Below are 27,669 nucleotides of genomic sequence, written 5' to 3'. Positions count from 1 at the left end.
GTGCCGCGCCCGACGATACGAGCCTCGTGACACGAGGAACCCGATGACCGATCCCAGGAAAGACTCGACGAAGGTGGAGAGAATCAACGATTACCTAATCACGCGCGTTACCACGACGCACGTTTTATCACGGAGTCATTTCCGCGGGATGCCGCAGTATCCTTTCGGATCGCGAGCGTTTGGTTGCCGTTCGGTGCGTCCGCACGGCTCGCCTCGCCTCTTTCGTCCGATCGCGTCGAGAAGTAAACGTTCGGGGAAACGATGGCACGGCGGACGACGATCATCCTCCGCCTCCTCCTCCTCCTCGGGACAGCGCGCCTTCTCTTCGCAGCCGCGACCTCGCAGCATCGCGACCGGGAGAGCCTATGCGAGTTGCGGCAGACCTGCGCGAGCTGCCTGCAAACGCCGCGATGCGTCTGGTGCTCCATGACGGTAATGAATATTTATAAGCGCCGTTAACGAGCGGTCTACTCCGCTAGGGATGACACGCGGTGAGAAGGAGGGAGAGAGAGAGAAGCGCGCACCTGCGACTAAACCCTGTCGTCGCGACGGGCCCGTTCGCCAACGACGCGATCGCGTTCTCCAACCGGCGCCGGTGATGATTCATACGCCGCGAGTGAGCTCACGCGGTTGCGCCGCATGACTGTTTTGCACGACTCCCGCGCGCTTGGCACGAAAACAGATTTCTTTCGCATCTTCTGTTTTCCTGTCAGTCCTTCGATGTCTAAACGAGAAGAGAAGAGATTGCGAGTGGAATACGCACGTGCCCGACGTGTTTCGCGTGAAAGATTAGGCGATCCGCTCTCGAGAGCTTTTTCATTACGATGAATACGTCTTTATCTGTTTTCATTTCTTGAGAAAATAAGTGGAATCTTTCATTATCTTAAATATTGTGCTTTAAATGTTGCAGATTTCATTAATAAATTGATATCACATGTACAAAGTGGACTTCAGAAACAATAGCAGGACCAAGCAAATGTATCCATTAATTATCGACTATCAAGTGTTCGCAATAGTTTTGCAATTATATTCATGCAATAGCTTGGGCACCCAGATAGCCAGTGTGAGCACAAGTCACTTTCATATTGCTAACAAACATGTCAGCGTCGCGCTATGCATCTGTGTCTTTTATTGTGCTGTTGTTTGCTAGCACTTGATGTCGGAAATGATACATTTGCATGACCCAAACATGCTAGCATTAAGTGCTTGGCCAGATGTAATAGACGTAACAGGTATAACACGTTTATGTCTGTTGGAAAATTGAAAACAATGTATGCTAATTCATTGTTAACAGTATGCGATATGTTTTCTCTTTAGCTGCGCACTTAACCACTGCTGGCTGTAAATCACTCAAACATTGAATTCATATTCCTAGCGAAGAGCTAGCATCGGTTGCTGGCATTTTATTTCCGCACATTGCTTGAGCTTAGTTGCTCTATAACTTTTCAAGTTATAATGGATAATAATTGAGCTTTCGTTGACGACTTTGTCTAAAGGTATCCAAACAGAGTGTGAGTGCTCCTTTGCTGCGTTGCGTGTCCAAACAAACATATTTGAAAGAAGGCGACCTTTGGTGTCAACCGTCCGCTGTCGTACACCGTGAGAATACGATGGATATCTTGGAAAATCGGCGATTATCTTCGATCAAGGGTAACGATCCCGTGCAAGTTCAGCCCCAGAAGATAAGATTACGTCTCAGGCCAGGTAAGAACAAGATTTCACCGAGATTCACCCTTTTGTATGTTCAATATTAAGGTACTTTGCAAACTATGGAACGTCACCGTATATTCCTAATATTAAAACAATATATCTGCGTATAATTTTAAGTACCAGAAGTTTAAACAAATTATTCGTAGGCGAGGACTATCGCGTAACTATGAAATACAGTCAGGCGGAGGATTATCCTGTGGATCTATATTACCTTATGGATCTATCAGCGTCCATGGAGCCATACAAAGACAAATTATCGAAGCTCGGTCTGCAATTGGCTGATGCCATGAAAAAGCTCACGTCCAATTTCCGTATTGGCTTCGGCAGCTTTGTAGATAAGGTCGTTTTACCGATGACTAGCACGCAGCCTGATAAGTAATTATATTTAATACATAAGTCATTACAAACATTGCCAGGATGTCCAGTGGTCAGGGAAATCTGGAAAACCGGGAATTGTCAGGGAAAAGTCAGGAAATTTTACGATATGTCTGAATTTTTTACATCATTTCAGATTTTTTCTGAATAATTTAAAGTTTTTAGGAAATGAACTTTTCTTTGTATCACAAATGGTTTGAATGGTTTGTAATGATATGTTCGTTTCTATTACACAATGTATTATACATAGATGGTATAATTGCTTTAATTTAAATTTTCGCCTTTTTAAATTCCGGACTTTTGTTTCCCGAGAAAAATGTTTCAAGAACTTCGTCATTTAACATTTACTTGGTTTACCATACGGATGTACGCAAATTATGCATCTTGAAAAAAGTCACACTAAACGGCCAGGGAAAAATTAATTCCGGCTCCTGGAAAACCTGAAAAAGTCAGGGAATTTTTTTCATTGAGTTTGCTGGACACCCTGATTACGTTGAAATTATTATAATTGAATGTAAATTGTGCTGGTACGCAATTTATAATCCGACTGAATTTTCCCCCTCAGATTGGAATCTCCCTGCATTTTGAAAACTGAAGAACCGTGCGCGCCGCCTTACGATTATAAAAATCAGATGCCTCTTACGGGGAACGTTACTTTGTTTGAGGTAATTATCGCTATGCAGTTGTATATTCGGCATGTGCTAAAGCAAATAAATTGTATTAAATGGTTTAAAATGTTAAAAATATAAATAAGTTTCAATTACTTCTAAAGTAATGATTTGAATATAGAACGTACATCTCGTACGGAATTCGATATTAGCATATTATTCCTGATGACTTCCTGCAGTTAATTTTAAATGATTGAAATGAATACAAGTGGTCTTAACAAATAGGATCAGGTACAAGCGGCTCCGGTGTCGGGTAATTTGGACGGTCCCGAAGGCGGGCTCGACGCGATGATGCAGGTCATAGTGTGCACCAAGGAAATCGGCTGGCGCCAAAAGGCACGTCATCTTATTGTGTTCTCGACCGACGCAATCTTCCACATCGCTGGGGACGGTAAGGTATGTGAATCAAAATGAAGTACACGAGGTCGCGCAACCATGAGACAAACTATTCGACCATAGCCGAGTAATGCGGGGTCTACAATGCAAGACTCAGAGTCGTAGTCGTAAAAATAATCGACTATGATTGGTCAATTCTTATGTGTCTGACTGAATTGAACAATCACAGTCGATTATCCTTACGACTGCGACTCTGAGGCTCGCATTGTAGACCCCGTATAAGAGCTGAGACTTCGAGATGAAAAAGCTTAAGGGTTGCTCAGCTTGCAGGGATAATAGAGCCCAACGATTGCAAGTGTCACTTGGACGAGAAAGGATTCTACACTTACTCCCTTCTGCAGGATTACCCGTCAATTTCTCAGGTGAGAATTTGCGCTCTTTTTGAGAATTATTCGCCGACCGGCGCGTATTGCGAATTTAATCGCTTGAGAGCATTTTTAAGAAAATTGTTTTCTTTGTTTAGCTCAACAGAAAAGCGCGCGAGTACAATATGAACATTATCTTCGCCGTCCCTTACGAAAAAAATGCGACTTATCAACGATTAAGTCGTAGCATCAGCGGATCCTCAACCGGAACTCTGGAAAACGATTCGAAGAATGTCGTCGCCTTAGTGAGCAGCGAATACGAAGTAATTACATTTGTTATAAACGATTATATACATAATTATGAATTTATATAATTTCTAAATTACATACTTACACAATTTATAAATTATCTTTACATTTTAGTTCGCATTAAAGTCTAAATTAATGGAGAATTAATTTTAGAATATTACCTTATTTTACAAAACCACATAATAACTAAAAGTTTCATAGTAATTTAATATGTTGACAATTTACAGAAACTAGTGGACTCTGTAACAATGATCGATACAGCGCCAAAGATGATCAACGTTAAATATTTCTCCCGGTGTTTGAACAAAATGGGAGAGTTGTTGGAACGTCAGGAATGCGGAGGACTCCGCGTGGGCAATATTATCGAGTTTGAAGTTGTGCTTAAGGTGCGCTAACAAGTTAGAGCTATTATTATTAATTAAGAATATGATTCATTACTTGATTGTTACCAGGTTGTAGAATGTCCCAAGGATCCAAGGGACTGGCATCAAACTATGGAGATCAAACCTAGAGGCCTGAATGAGAGTTTGACTATTGATCTGGAAATCATGTGCGACTGTCCTTGCGAGAAACCTGGACACCCGGTAGATATATCGGAGCAAAAATGCTACCTTGAATAGTAACGCAGAGAAATTTACTTTTCGATTAATACAAATTCATCTTGCTTTATAATATTCTAAAATATACAATTAAAAATATTATTTGCACTTTCGTTTGAGCAATCAAAGCTCTTACTGATTTGCCTTATACTTTGAATTTTAAATCACTATTCGCAACACAGGGATATCAGCCGAACGCGGCAGAATGCAAGGGTAAAGGCACATCCGTGTGCGGCGTGTGTTCCTGCAACCGCGGTTTTTACGGAAAGCAATGCGAGTGCGAGGGAAACAATGTCAGTGCTGACAACTCGATCTCAATAACCGACTGCAAGCCCGACAATCAAACCACCGAGATCTGCAGCGGTCATGGTACGTGCAAGTGTGGCGTTTGCGATTGCGACAAACGGCCGAACCCGCAAGAATTGTTCTACGGAAAATACTGCGAGTGCGACAATTTCTCTTGCAAACGCAGTGGTGGCCAGGTATGTTCGAAAATTAAAGACCTAACGATCACAAAATATAATATGTAAAATTCCAAGCAACGCCATCAAGGATGAAATCCTAACATTCTTCATATAAAATGTAGAGAGCGCACTTGATAGTTCCCTAATAAAAATACTCAATATTGTACGTGATTTTCTTATAATCAAACAAACATTATTTTGTTTTATTATGCATTATGAATATGTAAGGGCCGGTTTTTCCAACCTCTTGATAAGCTATAGTTTAAGTATATATCTATCTTTGTTTAATTTGAAAGAAACACGAAGACACATATATGATTTAACTTGTTTGTTAACTTACCGAGAGGTTGAGACAACGGGCTCTAAATAAAAAAATATACTCGTAACTAAAAAATCGTTGAGTATTTTTTAAGCTGCAAGTATTTGCCGCTGATATAGACAATAAGAATTTACACGCTTAAAAGAGGGTAGCCGGGGATAGGAGATCTCTATTATCGCGCGTAACTACCGTGTTCTCGCTTGATAGTTGCTTTTAACAAATTCGCGCGGAAGTTACACGGCAATCTTGCCTTGGAGCGAGCGCGGTGGCGGCGTTTATAAGGTCGGTTGGACAAATTACACGCCTTTGTACGTACCCCATTACGTTCGCCGTTCGTCTCTCCTTTGTCCGTTTAAGGTCTGCGGCGGACGGGGCAAGTGCGAATGCGGTACCTGCAATTGCCTGCCGGGATGGGGTGGCGAGACCTGCGACTGCAAGGAGACCAACAGCACATGCATCCCGCCGTCGGGCGAGCACGTTGAGATTTGCAGCGGACGCGGCGACTGCATCTGCGGCAGCTGTCACTGCCACGAACGGGACAATATCCGATATTCCGGACAATATTGTGAGGAGTGTCCGGTGAGTGTCCGCGCGTAAGGAAATGATGTGGGGAGTTCGTTGGAAGAAATCGATCAACGATTTCTTCTGACAAACACAATGAGGAAGGGCACAAAGGAATGGAGATACGTGAATGTTTTCACATGAAAATTTCTATACTAATTAATTACCCGTATAAAGAGGGCGGTGGGGCTTAATATTATTGTGCGTGCACATGGTTGAAAGTTATGTGCCTGCGAAGGCTAGTATTACATTTGTCGTGCGACACAGTTTTCACATGTGTTGATTGGCCGCAGGATAGTCAAATTCTCGAGTATCTAGAAATTTTCTATTCAGTATCATTTTAGTCTTGTGATACAGTAATTTATTTATAACGCACTTTAGACGTGTCCAGGACAACGATGCGAGGAGCTGAAGGATTGCGTGGAATGCGTGGCGTACAACGCAGGACCATTCGCGACAAATGGAAAATGTGACTTGTGCATGCACGAAATAGACATTGTTAGTAGTTCTTCCCTTGAGATAACATCTACCTTGCAAGTTACGCGATTAATAATTTGCGGTGCGCCGGACGCTTATTACTTCGCAGGTCGACACTGTCGAGGAGGATTCTGCGAAGGACGCAGAAACCGACGCCCGCATATGTCGAACACCCGGTGATGCAGGCTGTACGTTTGTTTTCAAATATCAATATCACAGAGCCGGTACCGGGGGAGACATAAAAATCTTCAAGATTCAAGCCCAGAAAGAGAGAGCTTGCCCAACACCCATTAATGTTTTCGGTAATGACTCTTGTTACACTTGTCACTATTATACTATAAATTATGCGTCGCGTTATGGTTCGCTTCCATGAAATATACGATTTACATCTCATTGCATGCTTTGATAAATTAAACAAGATTACATGTGAATAATTACTCGTGGAGATTAATGCACATCTGCATATAAAGTACTTTTAAAATTATGTAATGTATTTTTTATGCCATTATTTTAAGACTATTCTATTCTGAATAATTTCTTTCTCTCTCTCTCACTCTCTAATACTAAGCATCTTCGCGCGTTGGTTGTGCTTACGTATACGATTGGACATGCAAGAAGATACAAGATGAACTAGAATTTACTTTCTCCCGTAGGTGTTGCGCTGGGCGTCGTCATAAGCACCGTCATCATCGGTTTCCTGATTCTCCTCATTTGGAAGATCCTCACGATCATCCACGACAAGAGGGAGTTCGCCAAGTTCGAGAAGGAGCGCGCCCTCGCTAGATGGGACAGAGTGAGTCGCTATTCCTCTTTGTTCCTCCCGATCGCGTGACTACGGGATTGCCGGAACGTCAATATGTCGAAATGTTTTCAGGGCGAGAATCCTCTGTACAAACAAGCGACGTCGACTTTCAGCAATCCAATGTTCAAGGTATATCCCAGTTAAGTTAATAATTTATAACTTTGGACTCTCATTGTGATACATTATATACGAATTTCGTATAATAAAAAGTTTTTAAGTTTTACTTTGTGCACATGGAAATTTCATAATAACGCATTGCGAGATGACGAATGTTATTCACAACGAGTTGTTAAAGATCAGTTCCTATGTGTGCAGTTTTCTTATATTCGATATGAGAGATTGATTATTTAAAGAAATCATTAAATTTATTATCTTATATTTGACCACAACGCAAAACAGAATAAACTCCACGACGCACCGTTGGATTTCGACCCAACAAACTTTTTTTACACGCATATCAAATACTTCGTTATATTTTTAAATATATATTTCAATTTTTTTATTTCTTTTAATACAATTTATTTAAAAAAATGTAGTATAGGTCATAAACGACCCGACGCTTTAGAGTTAATACACTTACAATGATTTAATTTATTGTCCTAAATTTTAACATTAAAAAAGTACTCGGTTGCAATTAATATATCAATATATTCTATTTTACTATTAATATATCGCTCGAATTAAAAAAATTAAGTAAATTGCCTATGCCTAATGAACAGGCGTAAATTAATATGAATCGTGATATTTTATTGTGTGAGATATTCTTATTATTTACGCGCGGCCAGAAATCTTCTTTATAAGAGTAACAGGGGATTTCAACGCCGGCCTCCTCTCCAATATACCAGATCCGATGGCTAGCGCCGCGCTAAGCGAACGAATTAAACCAGCGTGTGCGGGCGCCATGTTGTTTAATTGCCGCATAATGAGAAGACCAATCGGCAGTGAGAATCTCGCCGTGCAAAAACGAGCAAAACTTTCCTCGGCTCTTTCTCTCTCTCTTCCTTCGCCCCCTTACATCCTTCTCCCACTTTCTCACCAAGCTCGTAATAACACTTCTCCGCTCAAATACTTCCTGCTTCCCCCTATTTATAGCAAAATCTAGCCACGTAGGTTTCCCAACGAGACTTTTTATCGTTTCACTCTATCATCGTAAAGCCGTTTCTATGCTGGTCGTGACCAACGGAGAATTTATCGATCTAAGAGCGATCTAACAGTGATTACTTAATTAAGTCTTCGAAAAGTCCTTAAATCAGCCTTACGAATTTAGAGTCGTTTCATTTATTTCACTTTAATTAACACGCGAAGCTAATAGCTATATATCACTATCTAAATTTATCACTACATTTTAAACCCTTAACACTTATTCGAAGCTAAATGTTAAATTAATCGGTAATATAGTAACGTATTTTAACGTTTTACTCTAACAAGTCTTTTTATCCGCGTGAAATCATTGTTGCTCGATAAATTAATAGAGTGAGCGACGGATTATTCGAGGGAAAACTGGGATCGCCGGCGTGCGATCACTCGTAAATCAATCTTAAATTTGATTCGGGCCTTCTCGAACCGATTGTAGATCCTGCCCTTCCCCGACCCGATTGTTTCGAATATCTTCTGGCCTCGTACTTTATTGCCCGCTGCATGCTCACGAAGAGGGCAGGCCCCCGCTTGTAAGGAGCTCGTAAATTCGTCACCATACTTGGCTCCCGCCGCAAAACCTCGTGGGTGAGTCGCGCTATATTTCCCACGGGAAACTTAAAGCACTATCCACATTCAGTATGCCCTCGTGTTTCGATTGATTAATGATCGAAGCCAAAATTAAATCTAGGTAACGAGGTGCAGACAGACGGAAAGTTTACCGATGACAAGAAACATTATTTAGAATATGAAACAAATCCTCGATTCGTCTCTGTTATCTCTCACCAACATTATAATAACAATCGTTGAAATAATAGTATTGGTACATTCAAGTTAAGGAGTGAAAATTGAATAAGAAAACAATGTTAAAACCAACAAGTTTTTACAGCGACAGTGTTTTTGCGCAGATTATAACGATTACACTTAGACATGATACTTGTCATAATGACTGTATTAAAAATCTCTTTCTCAATCTGTCTTTAGCTGAAAACAATCATATGCTCGCTAGATATTAATAATGTAAAGAAAGTAGTCCAAGCGAAAAGCACATTACGAAACGAGATGGATCCAACGTACGACATATTGTCGAGTATAATTTTTATATTATTGAGAAAATTGTGTTGAGGAAACTACATAACTGTCCATCCGAGTGCCATTGATGAAAGCTTCTAATTATATCTCTCGTAGCGACACAATAGGGCGAAGATGAAAATTTGTTGGACGTCTTTGTTTTACTTGTTAGTCGGTTCCGTCATCAGTCACGGTATCTTTAACGCCTCGTAAAACCGAGATACGCACCACTCAAAATAGCCGGCGCCACGCCTATTATGTGCGTGGTGATGCTACAGGATCATTTGGGTGACTTACGCTCGCAAATGGGTGCGCGCTGATGAATTAGCGCACGATTACGAGGCGATGCGCTTTTTCAAAACGACCATCGACTCCTACTTAGCCCCTTTCTAATTGGTTTCCACTACGGCAACGACATGTGGCCTATGCGTATATCTCCTTTTTCAGCAAACGCAATCGATCATACGCCGTTAAGTACCGAATTCGAGTAGCGTCCGAAGTATAGCGATATATTCAAGAAAGTAGTTTTTTTTGCTCTCATAATGCGACATCGGTCTCAAGGGAAAAATTATGATTGCGCAGAATTTTTTGAAACGGGAATTTCATTACCAACGAGGGCAGTTAAGCTTGACATCGAAGCTATGGCGGAATCTACTTGAAATTAATTTAAAAAGTCTGCCTATCTATAGGCTTGCGAACTTGGTCCAAGTTCTAGCATCGTGGACTCAGGCCTTAAATATTTGTGCGATTATAAGTTACACTGTTCATCTCTTATTTAATATAAAAATGTTATAACGTCAAAAAATCAATTGTACACACCAACTCTTTCATATTGCTCGTAATTTCTCAATGTCGTTCGATCGCTAACGAGGTAGGGAATTGTATTGTTAGCGATATAATTGTGGCGAAAAAAACTCGCTCGTTCGATCCCTAAATTTCAATTCGAGTCCGCGATTAAATTTCTCTTTTTTTTTGGTTTCTCGTGGCGCCTTACGATGCGCCCTGCGTATGGCCGCGCCTTAAGGACGGACCTCGAGAAACCACCCTGGACAGGATGGTGAGAGGGGAAGGAACGACGGGACCCGGCGCTCCGCATACTAAATCACTGCCGCACGTCCGTTTCTTTACATTGCGCAGATTTTATTGATTATTTTACGACCGGGAACATTGTAAATCTCTTCATCCCGCGCCGGCGGCCCCCCCGGCACCGTCGCGAGGTGGCCCCATCGGGCGCCCATAGCGCCAATTATGCGAGTCGAGAGGTATTGTTGCCATATTCGTCTCTCGATACGGCAGAAGAGCCTCGCGTAACATCATTCCAACGACTTTACGTAATAAATTTTTGCCAGTCATTCGTGCCTGGTTGATTCCACGAGGGTGAGGCGTGCACGAACGGATATAATCGGACACTTCAAAATGGAATAAAGATATTATTGTATTTCTTATTTATTCTGCTGATTATTGAGCTATATCTAAGTGCTCGCTGTGAGCGTATTCGTCTCGGTACTGAAAATATGTTGCGATTATTCTACTTCATAGATAATGCAAATAAAATAATCCAAGTAAAAAGCACATTGCAAAATGAGATGAATCCGACGTGCAGCATATTGTCGAGTACAATTTTTATTTATTATTGTTGAGAAAATTATGTTACGGAAACTACACAACTGCCAATCTGAGTATCATTGATGAAAGCTTCTAATAATATCTAATACTTAAATGTAAATTGAACATTTATTAAAAAACAATATTAAGTAATAAACCAATGGAAGGTAATCATAAGGGAGGCGAATTTCTAGTCGCTTAATTCCTTTTATGTAGAAAGTGGAGATTGGAAGATGTACAGAAATAACAGAGAAAAATGTATGTGAGAATCTACTCTTCCAATATCGTTTTATGAGGCACCACATTTTGTCTTCGCGCGACGCCGAGGGGGGACCGGCTGAGAGCGATGCCCCTGAAAGAGGAGAAGACAGGATTTGCTCTGATTTACGCGCGACGCGCACTAAACAATGTTGTTCGTTTTCGCAGTTCGCTAATGGTCGCCGCCGGTGCCTTAATTACAACCAAATACGGTCCAATCAGCCCGCCGGGGACCGCCGGTGTTGGATCGTTTCGCGATTTCCAGTCGGCCGGCATATTGTCGGGGAGGAACACGACGATGTGCCCCTCGTTCGCCATTCTGCCACCAACCGACACGTCCGCTCTGTCGTATATAGACGACGTCATGGGCGCCGCCATGGAGGTGGCCCTTGGATCTATATATGTACACTCTTAAGCGTATACCGCGCACCAAAAACTGGAGGAGGTACACGTTAAAATAAAAAGTATACGTAATTATGAGGCACATAAAAATCAACCAAAATAGGAGGAAAGATAGTACCTCGAAATTAAGAGTCTTATTTTGAGGACACATGTCTTGGTGGATGCCCACAATATAGCTATAAAACGGTAGATTGATCCACATTATGTAATTTGCGAATGTACAGGGTACATTCGCAATTTAATTCTTGGCACTGGCCACGAAAAATCGCGATACAAGATTAAAAGTGTATCAAAAGAGACACTCGATTTCCAAGCGCGACAAAGCTCGACCAATGCGATCAAGGAGGCATTTGATGAACTCTATCGCGAGGTGCTCGTGACAGGAAGAATATCCGTTTACTTTTTCTCTTTTGAATTAATGCGGTTGGTGAAATGAAGCAATCGAAAGAAGGGGAGGAAGGGAATATCTTCTGCCAAACTTATCGATCCCGGTTAATTAAGCCGAGCAAGAGATGATTAACACCTTGTGGGTGTGTCCGGCGCGAGTTGCGACCGAATGATACAGGATAATGAAGGAATGTATAAATATATGTAGAACTCACGGACCCCGATGGGCGAATGTAATTTCGTTTGGCGAAATGCATTTAAGCGCTAATCACGAAACTCATTGTGTCTTTATAAATTCGCGGTAAACGAGAAACTGATAAGTCGAACAAATTAATTATTAATTAACAGCAACCTTCAACGTTTCTTATTATCCTTTAATGGTTTCATGATTAAGAGCGAGTATACATAAATAATAGTTTGATAACATGGACGTAGAAGTTTCGCAGTTAAAACAAGGAAATATATATTGTATTTAAAATATATTTAATTTGTTTGAAAGATGAAAACGAATTAAGTGTTTTTGAATTGTTCGGTCGCACTCCGCGAGTGACCAAGTCGAGCGGCACTTCAGCCACTGTCGATCGCGGCGAGATCACCCTTCCACGCTTTCTCTTCTTCGCCATCCCGACGGATAAATTTTTAGCGACGCCCATGAACCCCCGCGCTGCGTCGTAACCGTAGCGCCCGCGAGTGCTGCCGCATCGTCCTGCACCACCTTCCTCTTCGTGGCTGATGCGGGCCGAGGCTCGTTAGCGCGCGCCCGTAAATCAAGCCGCAGGGGTGCCAAGCCGCTAATATAGCCGGGGTTCCCCCGGGATAGGTGGAGCGCGTTCGCGCCGCCGCCGCGCACGGTAAACGCTCGGTATATCTCATCGATAATGAGTTTGTTAAATGGATTAATATTGCACGCCCTACCCGTCCTCCACCCTTCTCCTCCCCCTCCCGCGTCGCAACCCGCCCTCCCTCTCGCTCTCCGTTCACTGTTTTACGAGAGCCGGCACAAGGGTGACTTCGTACCATCCTGCGCGAGAGATCAACGACAGATTTTCTTGTACCACCGCAGTATTACAGGCGTACGGAACGAAAGAACTGAACCAATTTTAATTCTGCCCCCACAAACTAATTGATATTAAATATCCTGCTTTTATCCTAGCGTATTAACTCATTTTTCTCACGGTAACAATAATAATTAATTTTTTTTCCATTTTTGACCCGAGTTGAGAAATTTCAGAAAGATGGTCGTTACTCTCTGATGCTTCTACAATGAGACCTACAATGACTTTCTAAGAGGATCTCTCAGCCATCTTTTTTACCTACACAGTCAGATATAGTTTTTGCGCTTGCAATTCTTTTTATTAGCTTTTATGCACAAAATAATATGAAATTAAGTTTAGGAGTCCAACAAAAAATCTATTCACTCGAATGAGTTATGGAACACTGTCGGTCTGTACATGAAAGCCACGTAATTTTTATATTACACAGATGTTTTCACGAATGGACAGTTCTAGGAGCAAAAGGTGCAAAAGATGCAGAATCACTCCAGTGTCCCCTCAAGACGTAAGATTTAGGAAATTTCTTCTCGATCTTCGATTATTCTCCTCACGTTCGATTGCGATCGGTCACTTTCTTGAATCGTACATCTTAAAAATCTTATTGTAAACGCCGCGTAAAAGTCAATCAGTGGGTCATCAGTCTGAAAAGTCATCAGTGAATAGTCACCGATTTATAGATTATAACTGTAAATCAGTGACACTGTTTTCAGTGGTAATTTCACTGATTGATCTTTGGAGAGCATGCCGACAGTTCGCGGTGATTTAATGTCTCGCGATTCGCGTTTGCTAACGGGACTCCGTGGAATTCGCGATTGCTGTCTGCACGGTAACGACTGTTCCTTAATGAACATCGAATTATGAGCGCCGCTGCGCGTACACCGACGTGACTCGAGGTGGTGCGAGGGCTAATGTCGGAGTGCTCCTCCGGACCACCGGTGAGTTTTATTTCGGCCGGATATCGACGAACGCGCGCGGCCCTCGAATCTGGTGCGCTCCTGGAGGCGCGCTACCCGCGTATATACCCGGCACGGATAATTAATGGAGCCGGTAATGAGCTGATTATTATTAATAATATTTAGCCAGGGTTAAGCCGAGGCGACCCCGCCGCGGTGGAGCCCGGTCGGCCGTTAATTGAATCTGCCAATCATCGTAATGAGCGTCAGCGCCGGATCCGTTGTCCGTTCCCCGGCGTTGCTGCTCTTCAAGGGCCCCGGAGAGAGAGCTTGATGCTCGTCAGGCTCGAAAAAGAAAATACTCTAACCCTCCCCCCCTCTCTCTCCTTCCCCCTACCCCCCCCCCCTGTTACCTCTTATCCACCGCTCGTTTCGCGTCTGAAAAATGTAAGCAATTTTACTTACGCGAGCGTGTTTCTGCATAAGCACAAGGCTCGCTCGGGGTCGATATTCGTGGGGAGCGTTGTTGAGAAATACCGACGTGTTTCTTGGCATTTGCCTTCGTCGACCGTGCCATGTACGATTAACCTTTAACGATTAACTGGCATAGTTTAATTAGAATAAAATCTAAAGACCTAATGACGGGCTGAAGTAGTCAGCGACTCCAGGCTAATCTTTAAAATGTTATGCTATAGCTTTTCCTTCGGTTAAAAATGTGACAACAGTAGTGCTCAAGCGATAAAGATATCAAAACTGACGAAGAATTGTCAGAGTGATAATTTGGAAATATAATAAGAAAAAAACATTATCTGCTTAAACAGACTGTATGTTTCCAGAATTATAGAGTTCCTGATTTTTTTTCGGAAGAGAGACTTTGTCGCCGAATTCGTCAAGGAGTCTGTCATAAGAATTGCGACTTTTGGGAATTTTACGCGAAAAGGAAAGTCTGGAATTCAAGACTTAATAACTTACAATGAAAAAATTTCCGGATCCAATGCTATTACACTTCAATGTATTATAAAATAGGATCGATATAGCGCCAATCATATTTATTATAGAGAAAGGAATATTTTAATCTTAAATGAGACATTCGAAAATCTAGAATCGTCTTTTGTCGAATATCGTGATGCCAACTTCGTACGTTGTAAGATGGAGGGACAATTTATTCTAAACGCAAGAATATATAAACTTACATTTGTATAAGTTACTCTTGTCTCAATATAGTAAGTTAATCTGTTTTAATTCGGTAGAGGAGAATACGAATTATTCATTTTATTTTGATATCGTCTTGGTTTTATACTAAATGAGGTTGTGAGAAATATGAATGCGTCAAGAATATTTTTTGTCTCGGTAACAGAAATCCTTTCTGAGGGTGTATGACCGACTTGAATTGCATAAATTTCGTTCGCCATTAGACGCGCCCTCCCGTATCCGTCTTCCAAAGGAGTCCTCCGTTCGTGGAAAAGTATGAGGCACTTTTCGAGAATTTATAACGAGGCGCCTAAATGCCTGATTAGACTGCGCTTACTCCCCAATTGCCTTCGTGGCCGGATTCTCGACATTCCAGTCTGCGGCTCGCGTGAAAGATTAACGCGCCATAATACTTAATCAGTTCGAGTCTTTACGATGTGTAGCGCGATTCCACCGGTCCTGCTTTTATTGTTCCCGGAATACGTACGCACGGCAGGTAAACGGCGATAAAGAAAATCGTGCGGGCCGGGTAACAAGGCGTGATAATAGCATGCGGCGAGACGTTAGTGATGATTTGTGCCAATAACGCGGCGGATCTTAGTGCGACTCATTAACGATTCGACGTTGCGAGCGCTCTTCGAAATGTGACACAAAATAAATTGTTCCTGAATTAGTCTGGCTTTGAGCACTTGCTTGTTTACATGCAAAAATTAATTAGTTAGGCGATGCATAACGCACATATTTGTGAGATAACGGCGTAATAATTTTGAAGATTATTGTAAACTTTTTTCATATTGTTATTGACAGCAGTTTTAGATTGATTCAAAATATATCGAGAATATTGTTTCTACTTAAATTATTTCATGAAACTCGTGTTAATTTTATCAAACAGAAATTTAAATAGACACAACTTTTTAATATCGATTTTAACTTTGAATCTATGACATATATCTAATAAATTTTATTCATTTGCATCTAACATTTTACATAAACTAGTATGTAATCGATTATAATTAATATTTTTTAATCAATTTTAATAAATAAAATTATTATAAATCAATAATTTACAAAATAAATGAATGTAAGTGTCATATAAAGTGTACTTTAGGTAATTTAATATCACGAATAAAATTTGATTCGATTTTTGTCGTGAATAATACTTTTACATTTTCTATTACAAATACTTTGTCGTATGACATAAATGCCATAATAAAAAGGTTCTTCTCCTATTTATCGTTGGCAGAGATTTTCCATCTCTAAACTAAAGAGAAGAGACTATCTTTGACTTCTTTTTTATGCTTATCTTGTTTTTGGTCTACGTTTTTCGTTTTTGGACACCGACGACGGATGCGTTCGCTCATTGTGACGCGGGATAAAAGAGCTATAATAGGTAGCGGCAATAATCGGACGCGCGACAAATGTTCAGTCTCTCCGGATGATAAGAAAGACTTGGTCCGCATTCCTCCACTGACTCACTCGCTCTCCTTACGAGAGTCTCTGGAAGTTATAAATATAAAAAGTCGGGAATGACACAAACCTAAGCGGCAATCGTAACCGAACTGAGTCGATACTGATTGTGAGTGCTCTCGAGAATTTGGTTGATACACTCACTTAGGGGATTTTAACGCAAAGGATATCGGTGGAAGTTTTCAAGAGAAACGAAATACATAATAGCGTTTCGTTTCTTTCATTGATAACTTTGAATTATTGGACGATTAAATTTAGGCGTTTCAAATCTGGAGAAACAATCTTGTTGTGAGCGAACAAAATTCATAGCTCGTTATAAATGCGGCGCGTTCTTTTTTAGAGCTTGTCACAAATTTTTCAACGAATCGCTAATCGATGAGAATATTTTACAAACGCTAACGGTGCAAAATGTCGCGTAATTGCTATCCGCACGCGCCTTTCCCCGATTTCATTTCTCATTCCGCAAGTTCCGTGGTGCCGCAAATTCAATTAACATGTAAATCAATCTCACGCGTGCAGTTAATAATCGGGCTTATTATAAGTAAGACACGCTCGCGCGTTTATATAATTATTGACTAGCTGATTGAGGAATAAAAGGCACGTATAGGGTGTCTCGCGTCATAATACCTTTTAAATTCTATAATCAAACTTGCATTGACATTATGCAACATCAAATATGTTTTAATAAATTTCTATCTAAACACAAAGTCTCGCATTAATATAAAATTACAATTTCAAGTTAAATAAAGGATGAAGTTACCAATTATTCATGTATCATGTAGTAATTAAAAGATTTTGTGTAACTGGTGGATTGTAATTTGGGAACTTGGACAGTTCGATGGAAATAGAATAGATTAGACGACGAATGTCGGGAACAGAACATTCCTCTACACAGAAATGAGAGATACGGGGAGAGTACAGTTCGCGAGCAGTCTCGCGAAAACTCGTTTCCCTCGACGCCCGGTGATCTCGCGTGTAGGTATTAATAGATTAGCGAAGAGCACGTCTCCTCTTAATTCCATCCCATTACGGGCTCGGGTTCCTTGCCGCGCGAGGCGGGCCCGACCGATTACGGGCAGATAGCCGAAATCGCCGGGGCAGCCGCGGAATTAGATCGAATTACCCAGCCGCGGGATGATCGGCCCGCGCAATTTCTCTCGGAATGACGGACACCGTTGTTGCCAACCAGCAGCGGGGCGAAATCTCTCGCAAAAGTGCTCCTCGAACCGCCTGTTGCTCGATAATAACAAACGACGATGCATCGTAAATAGTGGCATAACTGCTTGCTTGACGTTTTCATACAGACAACTGTCAAAGTTACACGTCGTATCACAATGCAATATAACAAACTTATTTTAAGAAGCTTGAAAAAATCTCAAGTAATAGTCGTAGCGCTTGCGGCATAAATTTTCGTCGAATAATCATATAACAGCTCGTAATATAATAGAAAGTATAAAGAGTTGAAAACAGAGGGAGGACCTCTGAAATATTTAAGAAACAAGTTGATAGAAAAGACCAAGTTTGGAACTGGAGTAAGAGCATTAGCTAAAATAAGATGTGGACACATGGAGGAAGATAATAAGTATTGGCTAGAGGAAAATGATAGAGTATGCTTACTTTGTGGAAATGGCAGGGACAGAATAAAACACTTGGTGGAAGAACCCAGATAACATGCATGTCTAAAAGACATCTTTAACACGTCTTTTAAACATCTTTTAGACATACACGTCTAAAAGATATCTTAAAGACGTCTTAAAGAAATCTTGAAGATGTCTTTTAGACAAGCGTGTTATCTGGGAATGTAGGGTAACAAAGGAATGGTTCAGAAAGTTAGGAAATAGTGAAGAGGAAAGGGAAAGAAAACTGTGGAGCGATGAGTTAGATAAGGAGAGAGATGAAATTTTGAGGAAATTTTGTGAGGAGAGAAAAGAGAAACTGAATGAGAAGAGAAAGGGGAGATGGTAAAAGGTAGAGACCCTGTAATCAGAAACTGGCCATAAGAGTTCGTCAAATTCCCGCGAGTAAGAGAGGCTATCTCGTCTGCTTCTACGATCGTAGAATCGTAGAAGGGTGAGATAGCCTATGTTTCTCTCTCACTCTCAGAAACTCTTATGGCCAGTCTCTGATTACAGGGTCTCTAGTAAAAGGATAGGAAAACATTATAAAAAATAGAGGAGACATGTAGGACAGTAATTAGATTAATTAGTTAAAAAGAGAGATGAAGGATAAGAAGCGTGGAAGGATGAGTGTGGAGAGCGAAGAGTCTGGTTAAGCCACTTCATAACTGTAAAAGTTGAAGTTAATGAAATATATATATAATAATATATGTATATAATAAAAAATAGTTAAAGAAATTAAATAAAGAAATTCCGAGTATCTTCCGAGAAAACGCTAGTATTAAATTCCAGTTTTTCATTCATTTTCAGCTACGCGTTGAAGCCCACATTTCTCCTTCGCGTCAATCCTTCCTTCGTTGCGGAGAGAATGGCTACTATTCGAGCCGAAATTTCGCCCATGGTCGATCCCTTAATTTGAAATCCATTCTCGTGTCTCATCCTCGAGGCTACGGCGGGCTCCTCCTCGAAAGCCCGTAGGACGTTTCGGCCGGCTACCGGATAGCAGCGGCCATGCACGACGAGTGTGCGAAAGGACTATGGGAGGGAAAAGTTTTGCGAGGGTAAATGACAGGCTTCGGTGGCCGCCCCGGGACTCGAGGATGATTGTTTTGATTAATTTCTCCCGTCATTCGGTAGCCCAACTCTGCGCCGGCGGCACAAAACACAAACCGCGGCAATGCTGCCCAAGCAACGCCAAACTAATTTACATTGAACTTTGGATAATGAGGAGAGCTGTTAAATACAGTAGATTCATAATAACGTGTGCAAGTAATCATTAACCATAAGAAATAACGAGAATTATCAATTGTACTCATTGACTTCTTAGTAAACGTTTACGTGTAAAATGTTGTCTTCAAATATCAATAAGATTATTTCCTACAAGAATATGGGAGTGCGCCGTTTGAGATAATGTGGCTCTAACATGTAGAAAATGTTTCAACTTGACGACAGAAGCGAGGGTGAGGAGGGACGGCCGGTGAATACGCCACGGGTGCAGAGTACGAAATTGATTTTAAATGCCCAGCGGGGATTCGAATGCGCGCAAGGACCGCGACCGTCGTAATTGTGCGACCGAGGATATCGTCCGGGAAGTCGCGGGATTTCGAGAACGCGATTGCGTGCTCTCGATAGCAGCACCGTTATCGCGCGATCGTTATCGCGAGAGCGCGCTGGCACACGCGCGAAACAGTTTCGAGCGAGCGGCGGGGTGCCAGATTGTTTATCGATAACCGCAAACGCAAGCGTGCGTGCCATTTTACGGATACGGAGGGTCGAGTTAATACCGATAATATCGATGTGCAGCGCGAAAATTGTCGTCCCTTTGCTTCTTTCATGGACATAGTAAATATAGACTGAGCGTCCCATTGAATAAGCTGAAGCTTGTGAAGAGAGAGAGACACAGAGAAGATTTAACAAGAAGACTTTCTTTCTCTGTCTCACCAACGTGACAAGGGAGAATCACGTCTGCCAAAGATTTAAAACGACGATTCGAAAAAGCTCTGCAATATTCGTTTCCCGATCATTGTTATCCACTTGTGATCTTTCTCAACGATTCAAATTAAACTCGTAGCCGGCATCGTCAGCGCGCGTGCACACTCGACGGCGAACGCGAAGAAGAAAAACAAGGTTGGAGGAAATAGGGAGAATCCAAAGCCGAATCGTGCGCGCTGAGGAAAAGGTTCGTCCGGTGTGTTAAAGGGTGCGTGGAGAGGGAAGACCAGAGGGCGCAGAGTAACGTCGTTGGACACATGAATGAAAAACGAGCCGGTGCCTCGTGGAGGCAGGAGGTCCGAATGGGCCAATAACTTTGTGAGATTATGTTCCTGGATATAAAGAAGACAGTGGTACTTCGCGTTACGACGCCAGTCAGATCCCCGCTTCCCTTCTCTCCCTCTCTCCCCCCCCCCTCTCTCTCTCTCTCTCTCTCTCTCTCTCCCTCTCTCCTTTCTCTCCTTTTCTCGCTCTTCTTACGACTTCACCTCTCTGATGCACGACTGTCGTTCCTATTCAAATGCACGCCTCTGCAAACCGGAGGTGATGGCTCTAACAAATTCAGAGTATGATTCACGGTTCGACGATACCCTCCGCGAAGGGCCATCCTTAGAAGGGCCCGAGCCGTAAAGGAAGTCGTCGTACGACAGGTGATATCGACGAGACTAATGCGACAGTATCCATTCGTTTCTTTGTTGCGCGTGTGACATTTTACGACTGATCTCGTCGGCCTCTTTAACCGATATTTCCGACAGAATAACAAATTTTTTCTCCATCTCGCAAATTAATTACTAGTGCGAATAAAGGGCTATTTAGTTATCCTAATTTTACACCTTAAAATACACCCTTTTGTTTGTTCATTGACATAAATATAACAGACGGTATCTTGGTGTCATTTCTTTCGTTGAATCGCGGCTTTAAGGGGTCATTCCACTTTAACGGCCTAAAAACTATGCTTATCTTTGACAATTTTTTTCACAGTAAATACACCATACAATGAAATAAATATTTTTGGGATTCATTAGGGCGCTTTTGTGTTATTTAAGAGAAATTTACCGTGAAAAAAATTGTTAAAGATAAGCACAGTTTTGGGGCCGTTAAAGTGGAATGACCTCTTAAAAATTTCTTCATCGAAATACGCCAATTTGAGATTGAAACGTCAAGCACTCTTTATCGTATGCTACGAGATATCATTAAGTTTTGTCATTAACTAAAAGCTGACCAATATCGACACGAGCAACGTCCAAGTTTCGCCGGATCTCTCGGCGCGGATTCGGTCCACGGTACCACTCGTCCAGGGGCGCGCGCTGCGCGTTGCCGCTGCGAGCTCCTGTGGTGCTCACCGGGCTTCGACACCCACACGCCGTGTCGCCTCACCAAACACATAAATAAAACGAGAGTCCCCCGAGCGCGGGTTATTGTTCGTTGAAGCGCGCATTTCGTACGGAGTGAGAATTATTTGAGTATCGTGCTTGTTGTTATGCTAATTGCGTCCCCTCCTCTCTACGCCTCTCTCTTTCTCTCTACTGTTCGGCCACGGAACATTGGGGATTTTGTCAGACCGGTCAATGGAGAACTGGTCGTTAAAGTATAATTGGATAAAATTATTTGGAACCTTTCCTTCCCGTCACGCGCGCGCGCGCGCGGCTGATTCTACATCTGCCTGTCTTGTTCTTTCTTTTTCTACTTTCCGTTTCGCGTGGAGCTTCGTGATCCGGCAAGGTAATGGAATCGATTAACCCCGCACGCGAAAATAGCGGTGGTCCTAAGAGGTGGTCCCAAAAGACATTTGTCCGTAGGAAATATTACAAATTTCTTTTTAAAATTCTGCCTCGCGATATTAGTACTTTTATGGAACGTTTGATAGGCACTCGCCTCAAAGATATCATCGATAAACTCGGTCTCATGTTAATAAATTGCTACAAATTGGGCGAAAACTTAAAAAATAGCAAACCGCAATCAATATACCTATCAAATTCCATTATCATTAATTGGTCGATACAATACAAGACGATACACGAGTGGGTATCGATCAATAATCGTCATTGATCGAGACGATATTTAAGCGGTAAATTAAGTTTGAGGAAACTTCATTTTTTTATACGAAAGTAGTAATTTACTGATTGTTTTACGGCGACGCGATATGTTTCTGACGATTGACATTGTAATTATTCAAGATCTGGAAGAATCTAAACTTTCACTTACCGATAACGACTTGACAACAATACAAAAGATTTCTATAATTAAGACACAAGGGATAAAAAATTTAAGAAGTCGTACAGGAAACCGAATTATTGATTCTCGGATCTTATAAATTAAACAATCAGTCGGAAATTGTATATGTATATAATTTCTCGATAACTGACAAGTTTCTTTTGGCGTAAATACACACACACATGAAATTATGACACGATATGAAAAATATATGAACTGATATAATTTACTTCCTTTTTAAATCATATTGTTACATCTAGCACATAAGTATGTAATCAGACGTCCCCATTTCAGTCCAATGGGCCTAATGGCATTTGACCACACGCTATACGCCGACTAGAAGCTGTAGAATACACTTGAAAAGGGCCAAAACCCATGAAACGTTGAAACGTTGAGTTAATAAAGGAAGGTTCCTGTAGCCAGTTGTGTCGGATTAGTCAACCTAATAGTTAACTAATTACTGGCGATTCAATATTCTCAAAATTTATATGAAATTATATCACAAAGATTATAAATGTTTCAATTTACCGATGCAATATTGTAATGTCTTAACAGTAAACGTGTCACGTAATGTATAATATAATACGACGTGCTTTTATTATGCTAAATATGATTTCACGCGATAATGAAATCAGAGTAATATCACGTATAACGATTATGAGGAATAGCTTCCATCTTAATCTAACATCTGGGCATAAATTAACTCTATCGTGCCTTCCTGCGAGCTGTCTATTACTAATCCGCGAGTGACTTACGATCCCGGGCGGCCTCGCAGGAATTCTAATCAACTAGCCGGACGTGCCTCTTAATAACGGGTCTGTCTTAATTAAATTAAAATTCCCATCGGGCCCCGCTACGCGATCTCTTTCTCGGGGCGTGTCTGGAGGAATCGACCGTCCCGGCCGACCCGACTTGACGAACCGACTCCTGGCGACTTGACCTCGTAGGAAACCGATTGGCGAGACGAATCATAGACTACCTAAACGTGTGTGAATTGAGCGCTGTACGTATTATTGAAAGTTGAAGTTCGCGTTACCGCTGTATTTTTGAGAGAGTAGTAACCGAAAGAGAAATTTTCATACAAATGCTGTGAAAAATAATAATTTCTTCTAAATCTTTTTTTGTTATAAATATATGAACTGTATCAGAATTACACGGATAATAACAAAAGAAGTCATTTTTAATAAATATTATGAAACATTGTTACATATCGTTACCAAATGTGATAAAATTCTTGTTTCAGGACCAATATTTTCTGGAATAAAATACTAATATACATCTTCAGAAAACATTCCTTGTAAAATTCGGTAAACGTTTGTTGTTTCAAGACCAGTACTTTTTGAAGATGTCAATTTGTCACGTATTTTAAGCGCCCTATCTTGTGTAAGGCCCACGAGTCGAACGCGGGTGTGTCATTCAGTTAAGATTATTTTTAGAATCGCAGCGATCTCGGACGAGACAGATAACGACAAACGAGGTCCCATAACCAATAATTAATCCATCCACGACGATCCGACTGTCCCGTACTGATTTGTGTCGTCCCCGCCCTCGATTCGGGGTGCATGAAACCCCGGTCCTCTTCGCATCCGCCAAGCATAATATTACCATTCTTTACTCGTTAACGATCGGCAGCCAGTCGACTGTTTTACTGAACAGATCGTGCCCTCCTCCTCCTGCTTCTCCTGTTCCTCGAAGATCCCTTTCGTCTTTCTTCCTCCGATCCCAATTTATTATGAAACCGAAAGCTTTTCCCGCGATAGTCTCTCGCGCGCCCTCATTCGATATTCATAAAGCGGTGGGTCCTCCGTGTGCCTCTTAATATTCTACGGGCAGCGATATCTCCGTTGTCGCTCGATGGTTTTCTCGAGAAACTTCAGACCCGTTCGAGTTAATTACCGTGAGATACATGTGCTTAGATTGGGAGGATCGAATACGAGCATAAATGTGCGCGATTCGATGTGCCTAGCGATCCTACGACGATTACCGCGATGCGGCTGTATACGGAGCTTTGACACTTGTTTGCGATGACAGAACAGTCGCAATTAAGTACGATTTACAATTTCATTCCAGAGATACATAAAATGTTCAAATATCTGCATTCTCTATTAGATCGCTTACTCAATTTTTGTGTGAAACTTTTGTAAATTTATTCATTACTTTATTTATAGATTTCATAGGAAAATCGAGTATTTTTATTTGTGTATATAAGCTATTTTAAATTAAACACACGTGAAAGAAGTCAAATATATATCGATAGTAAATAAATAAGGGAGAGCCGGATGTGCGTACTGACTTATGTATATACTTTTTTTCAAATATATCGTCTTAATTAATATACCCTAGTAGAACAGTGCATTGGCTAAACATTGGTCCAACGTTGGTTATATTAGAAATGCATTGGCCGATATTGTCCAACGTAAAGCCAATATTGGCCATGGAATAAGTGTAAATATTGCACGATAATAATTATATAATATTAGATTTATGTTGGAAGTGCATTGTCCAATATTTAACAATACAATAAAAATATTGGTCTAATATTGATACAATATTAGATCAGTATTGCTAAATAGACATATTGGCTAAATAAGAGAAGGCGTCCATCTTACAGTATTGGACCAATTATTGGGAATACTAGATTTACATTATTTCCCAACATCGCGCCAACATATTGTGCTACTAGGGTATCCAGAGAACGTGCATATCTAAAAGACAACTTTTAGACATGCATGTTCTCTGGGGTACGATTCATTGTTGATATTGTACCTGTGTATTGCAAATCGAATAATTTTTCATATAATTATATCACATTTAACAGCTCTAAGGAAAGCTATATTTAAATTCCTTTCAGCGACGATTGAAGATTACACCCAGCCATTGAAATTGATGTATCACGTTGTTTGTTGTGTACTACAGTGCCAAAGGAAACGTTACAGCATGGCGTCGCGAAAACCGCTCGCGACAGTCGCGGAATAATTCGCAGGGAATTATTCCCGTCGCCGTCGTCGCGCGTTCAAGGCGTGCCTATGGGAAGCGTCGCTGCGTAGCCCTCTTTATCGTCGTTCTCGGGCCCCGGGCTGGAACGAAGCGAGCCCCCCCGTAGAGCATCGCGAATAGGTTCTAAAAGAACGACGGCAACGGCGGGACGTGGGTTCCTACCGTTAACATCCGACTTTATGGCGCATCCTGGTCGCGCGAGGCGTGCACCTCGCGGGGCCCGATACACGGGGCCCCCGTAATTTGATAATATAGGGTTATAGTGGCGCCAAGCTGGGCCGTTTAAATTCATAACATTGTTTATTCCTATTAGACCGACCTATTGGATCCGTTCCGCGCGATATTTCATCTCGTGCCTGGGCCCACGTCGTTCGGCGCATTCCTACTTCAGTCTCGTCGAAGCCGACTGTATTGCCCGGTACCGGTGACATTATTGTCGACGTCTTCTCGGCTGTCCGAGGGACAGGACAGCCGGGGACACGATTACGGGCGCGGGGGAAGAGAGGAAACTCTCGGAGAGAAGAGAACGCGAGCGAGATCAAATTAATTTATCGAACCGCTCTCGTCAAGACAGATTACAAGCGCGGTGTCACCACCGGTGACTTTTATGGAGAATGATCCTCTCCGAAGGAGATTAGGCAGTAAAAATTCATGGCTATAAATCAAAGGGGCTGCAGTACGAATGTATGAATATTCTCAGGAACTTTACTACCAAAACTTGTAAAGAAATATGTGGTAAAGAATTAAGAATGACGTCGTTTCGTTCGATCACGCGTAGCTTCCGAGTCATAAATATTTAAAAAAACGTAATAATTTTTCGTTTCTGGAACATATACATACCTTCCCAGTCCAAATTCAAACGACCATTATTTTAATCAATAGACAATTTAAGTTTTTTTTTAAATATACACGGAGCGAATTTTCTCTTAAAATTTATCCTGAAAATCATGCAATCGTGGGGCAACATGGCATTTTGAACAAATTTATGAGTTTTTTGAAATTTTATCATACACACACACACATATTCCACTAGTAATAATACTTACTAGACATTTTACTATACTGATAGAAAAATATGTGGCATTTGAAACTATAGTTGCATAGTAAAATAATTATAGTCAGGAATATCATTTTTATAGTAATTATTACTACAATATTAGTAATAACAACCATATAGACACATCGATGTCAACTATTTTAAAAAATTCCTATCAAATATAAACTTTTAACTATTATTCTGTTAAAATATTCAGATACTGAATAGTAAATTAGTTAATTATTTTTATATAGTAAATACAATCACAATAATAGTAAATTTAACTACATTTCGATCATCCACCTTACTAATCACATGGTAAACGAAAGTGGTTCGGAATGTCCTCACTAGAAGGACGCGCGGTATAAGACTTTCTCGTGAGAAAACCGCATAGGGTGTTATAAATACGGATAAGTTTATACATTCGTGTAAGATTACTTATCTTTTCTTTGAAAGATGCTTTCTTGTACTATTCTTTATGCGTGCAAAGTGATGTGACCAATGACATAGTGAACGCAATGTATATGTAATAAAAAGCGGGGAATATTACTTCCAATATAAATACGATTATTACTATTACATATAGTTATTAGAAATTTTACTTGTGGTTGTTATTGCAATAATTATACGGTTTATGACAACCGTATAACTTACGTAGGTGGAAGAATTATAAAAATGTGTTTGGCTCCTAAAATGACAATAAATTGTAGTGAGATTGTGGTAACTGCAACCATTTTTTTCTATCAGTGTAGTAGAATGTATGGTAAATTTCCAAAAAGCTCTCGTACAGTTCTTCAAAATGCCACGTTGTCCCACGATCCCATGATTTTCAGGGCAAATTTGAACAAAACCTTCTCTCCGTGTAACATTAAAAAAATATTAAAACTGACGTTCAATTAAATTGTGTCGAATCCTGGCCAAGTTGACGAAAGAATCCCTAGCCGGAGTAGCGGTAGTTCTAAGGTACTTAATGTACACCGTACGTTATATCATGCATGATACGGATCACGGATAATCGTTGACCTACGCGAGTCTTGTGCAGAGCCGTAGGGAAGCTTGTCGATTTGCAAAAATGCGAAATATATTATTGTACTTAAGAAATGTACAAACTCGAACCGTAGATTACGCCGGCTACGGCCGCAATGATGTCGTAGAGAATGCCCGTCCCGAGATCGTTACCCCGCCAAGTATCGTAGAAAGATTAGCTCCCGAATAGCGATCGTCAATACAGCGATTTATCTCCGTACTTATGACGCACTCGCACAACTATTTGCGCATTATGCCTCTTAGGCACTGGCGTAATCGGGGAGTGGGAAATTTCCTCGCGAGAGCGCGAAATTCATCAAAGGCCATCAACGTTGGGAATATT

General features: G+C 41.2%; 1 protein-coding gene across 5 annotated transcripts; it reads left to right on the top strand.

Annotated features, from left to right (window-relative positions):
- Window positions 1-62: 62 nt before the first annotated feature.
- On the top strand, window positions 63-7,421 carry LOC105566248 (integrin beta-PS-like). 5 transcript variants are annotated; one of them, XM_012020111.1, is made up of 15 exons: window positions 83-432; window positions 1,497-1,704; window positions 1,857-2,085; window positions 2,651-2,750; window positions 2,979-3,149; window positions 3,413-3,511; window positions 3,613-3,777; window positions 3,991-4,149; window positions 4,216-4,347; window positions 4,545-4,844; window positions 5,503-5,724; window positions 6,088-6,204; window positions 6,293-6,485; window positions 6,837-6,976; window positions 7,058-7,421. In XM_012020111.1, the coding sequence occupies exons 1-15, from the start codon at window positions 262-264 to the stop codon at window positions 7,127-7,129; spliced, it is 2,478 nt and encodes an 825-aa protein (XP_011875501.1). In that variant the 5' UTR covers window positions 83-261; the 3' UTR covers window positions 7,130-7,421. The 5 variants fall into 5 exon arrangements, with proteins under 5 accessions (XP_011875505.1, XP_011875501.1, XP_011875502.1 ...); XM_012020112.1 differs by lacking the exon at window positions 83-432 and adding an exon at window positions 608-1,063; XM_012020114.1 differs by lacking the exon at window positions 83-432 and adding an exon at window positions 612-978.
- Window positions 7,422-27,669: the final 20,248 nt, after the last annotated feature.

Source organism: Vollenhovia emeryi, unplaced genomic scaffold (assembly GCF_000949405.1).
Source record: "Vollenhovia emeryi isolate VEMERY1.0 unplaced genomic scaffold, V.emery_V1.0 DF939146.1, whole genome shotgun sequence".
NCBI lineage: Eukaryota > Metazoa > Arthropoda > Insecta > Hymenoptera > Formicidae > Vollenhovia > Vollenhovia emeryi.
This window is presented reverse-complemented; position numbering and strand designations above follow the sequence as displayed.

What these genes read in the sequence shown, in the direction of transcription:
- LOC105566248 (XM_012020111.1), top strand. Translation starts at nt 262, where the DNA reads ATGGCACGGCGGACGACGATCATCCTCCGCCTCCTCCTCCTCCTCGGG. An exon ending in AAGATTACGTCTCAGGCCAG is followed by an intron (nt 1,705 to 1,856) that starts GTAAGAACAAGA and finishes AATTATTCGTAG; the next exon opens with GCGAGGACTATCGCGTAACT. An exon ending in AATATTGTGAGGAGTGTCCG is followed by an intron (nt 5,725 to 6,087) that starts GTGAGTGTCCGC and finishes AACGCACTTTAG; the next exon opens with ACGTGTCCAGGACAACGATG.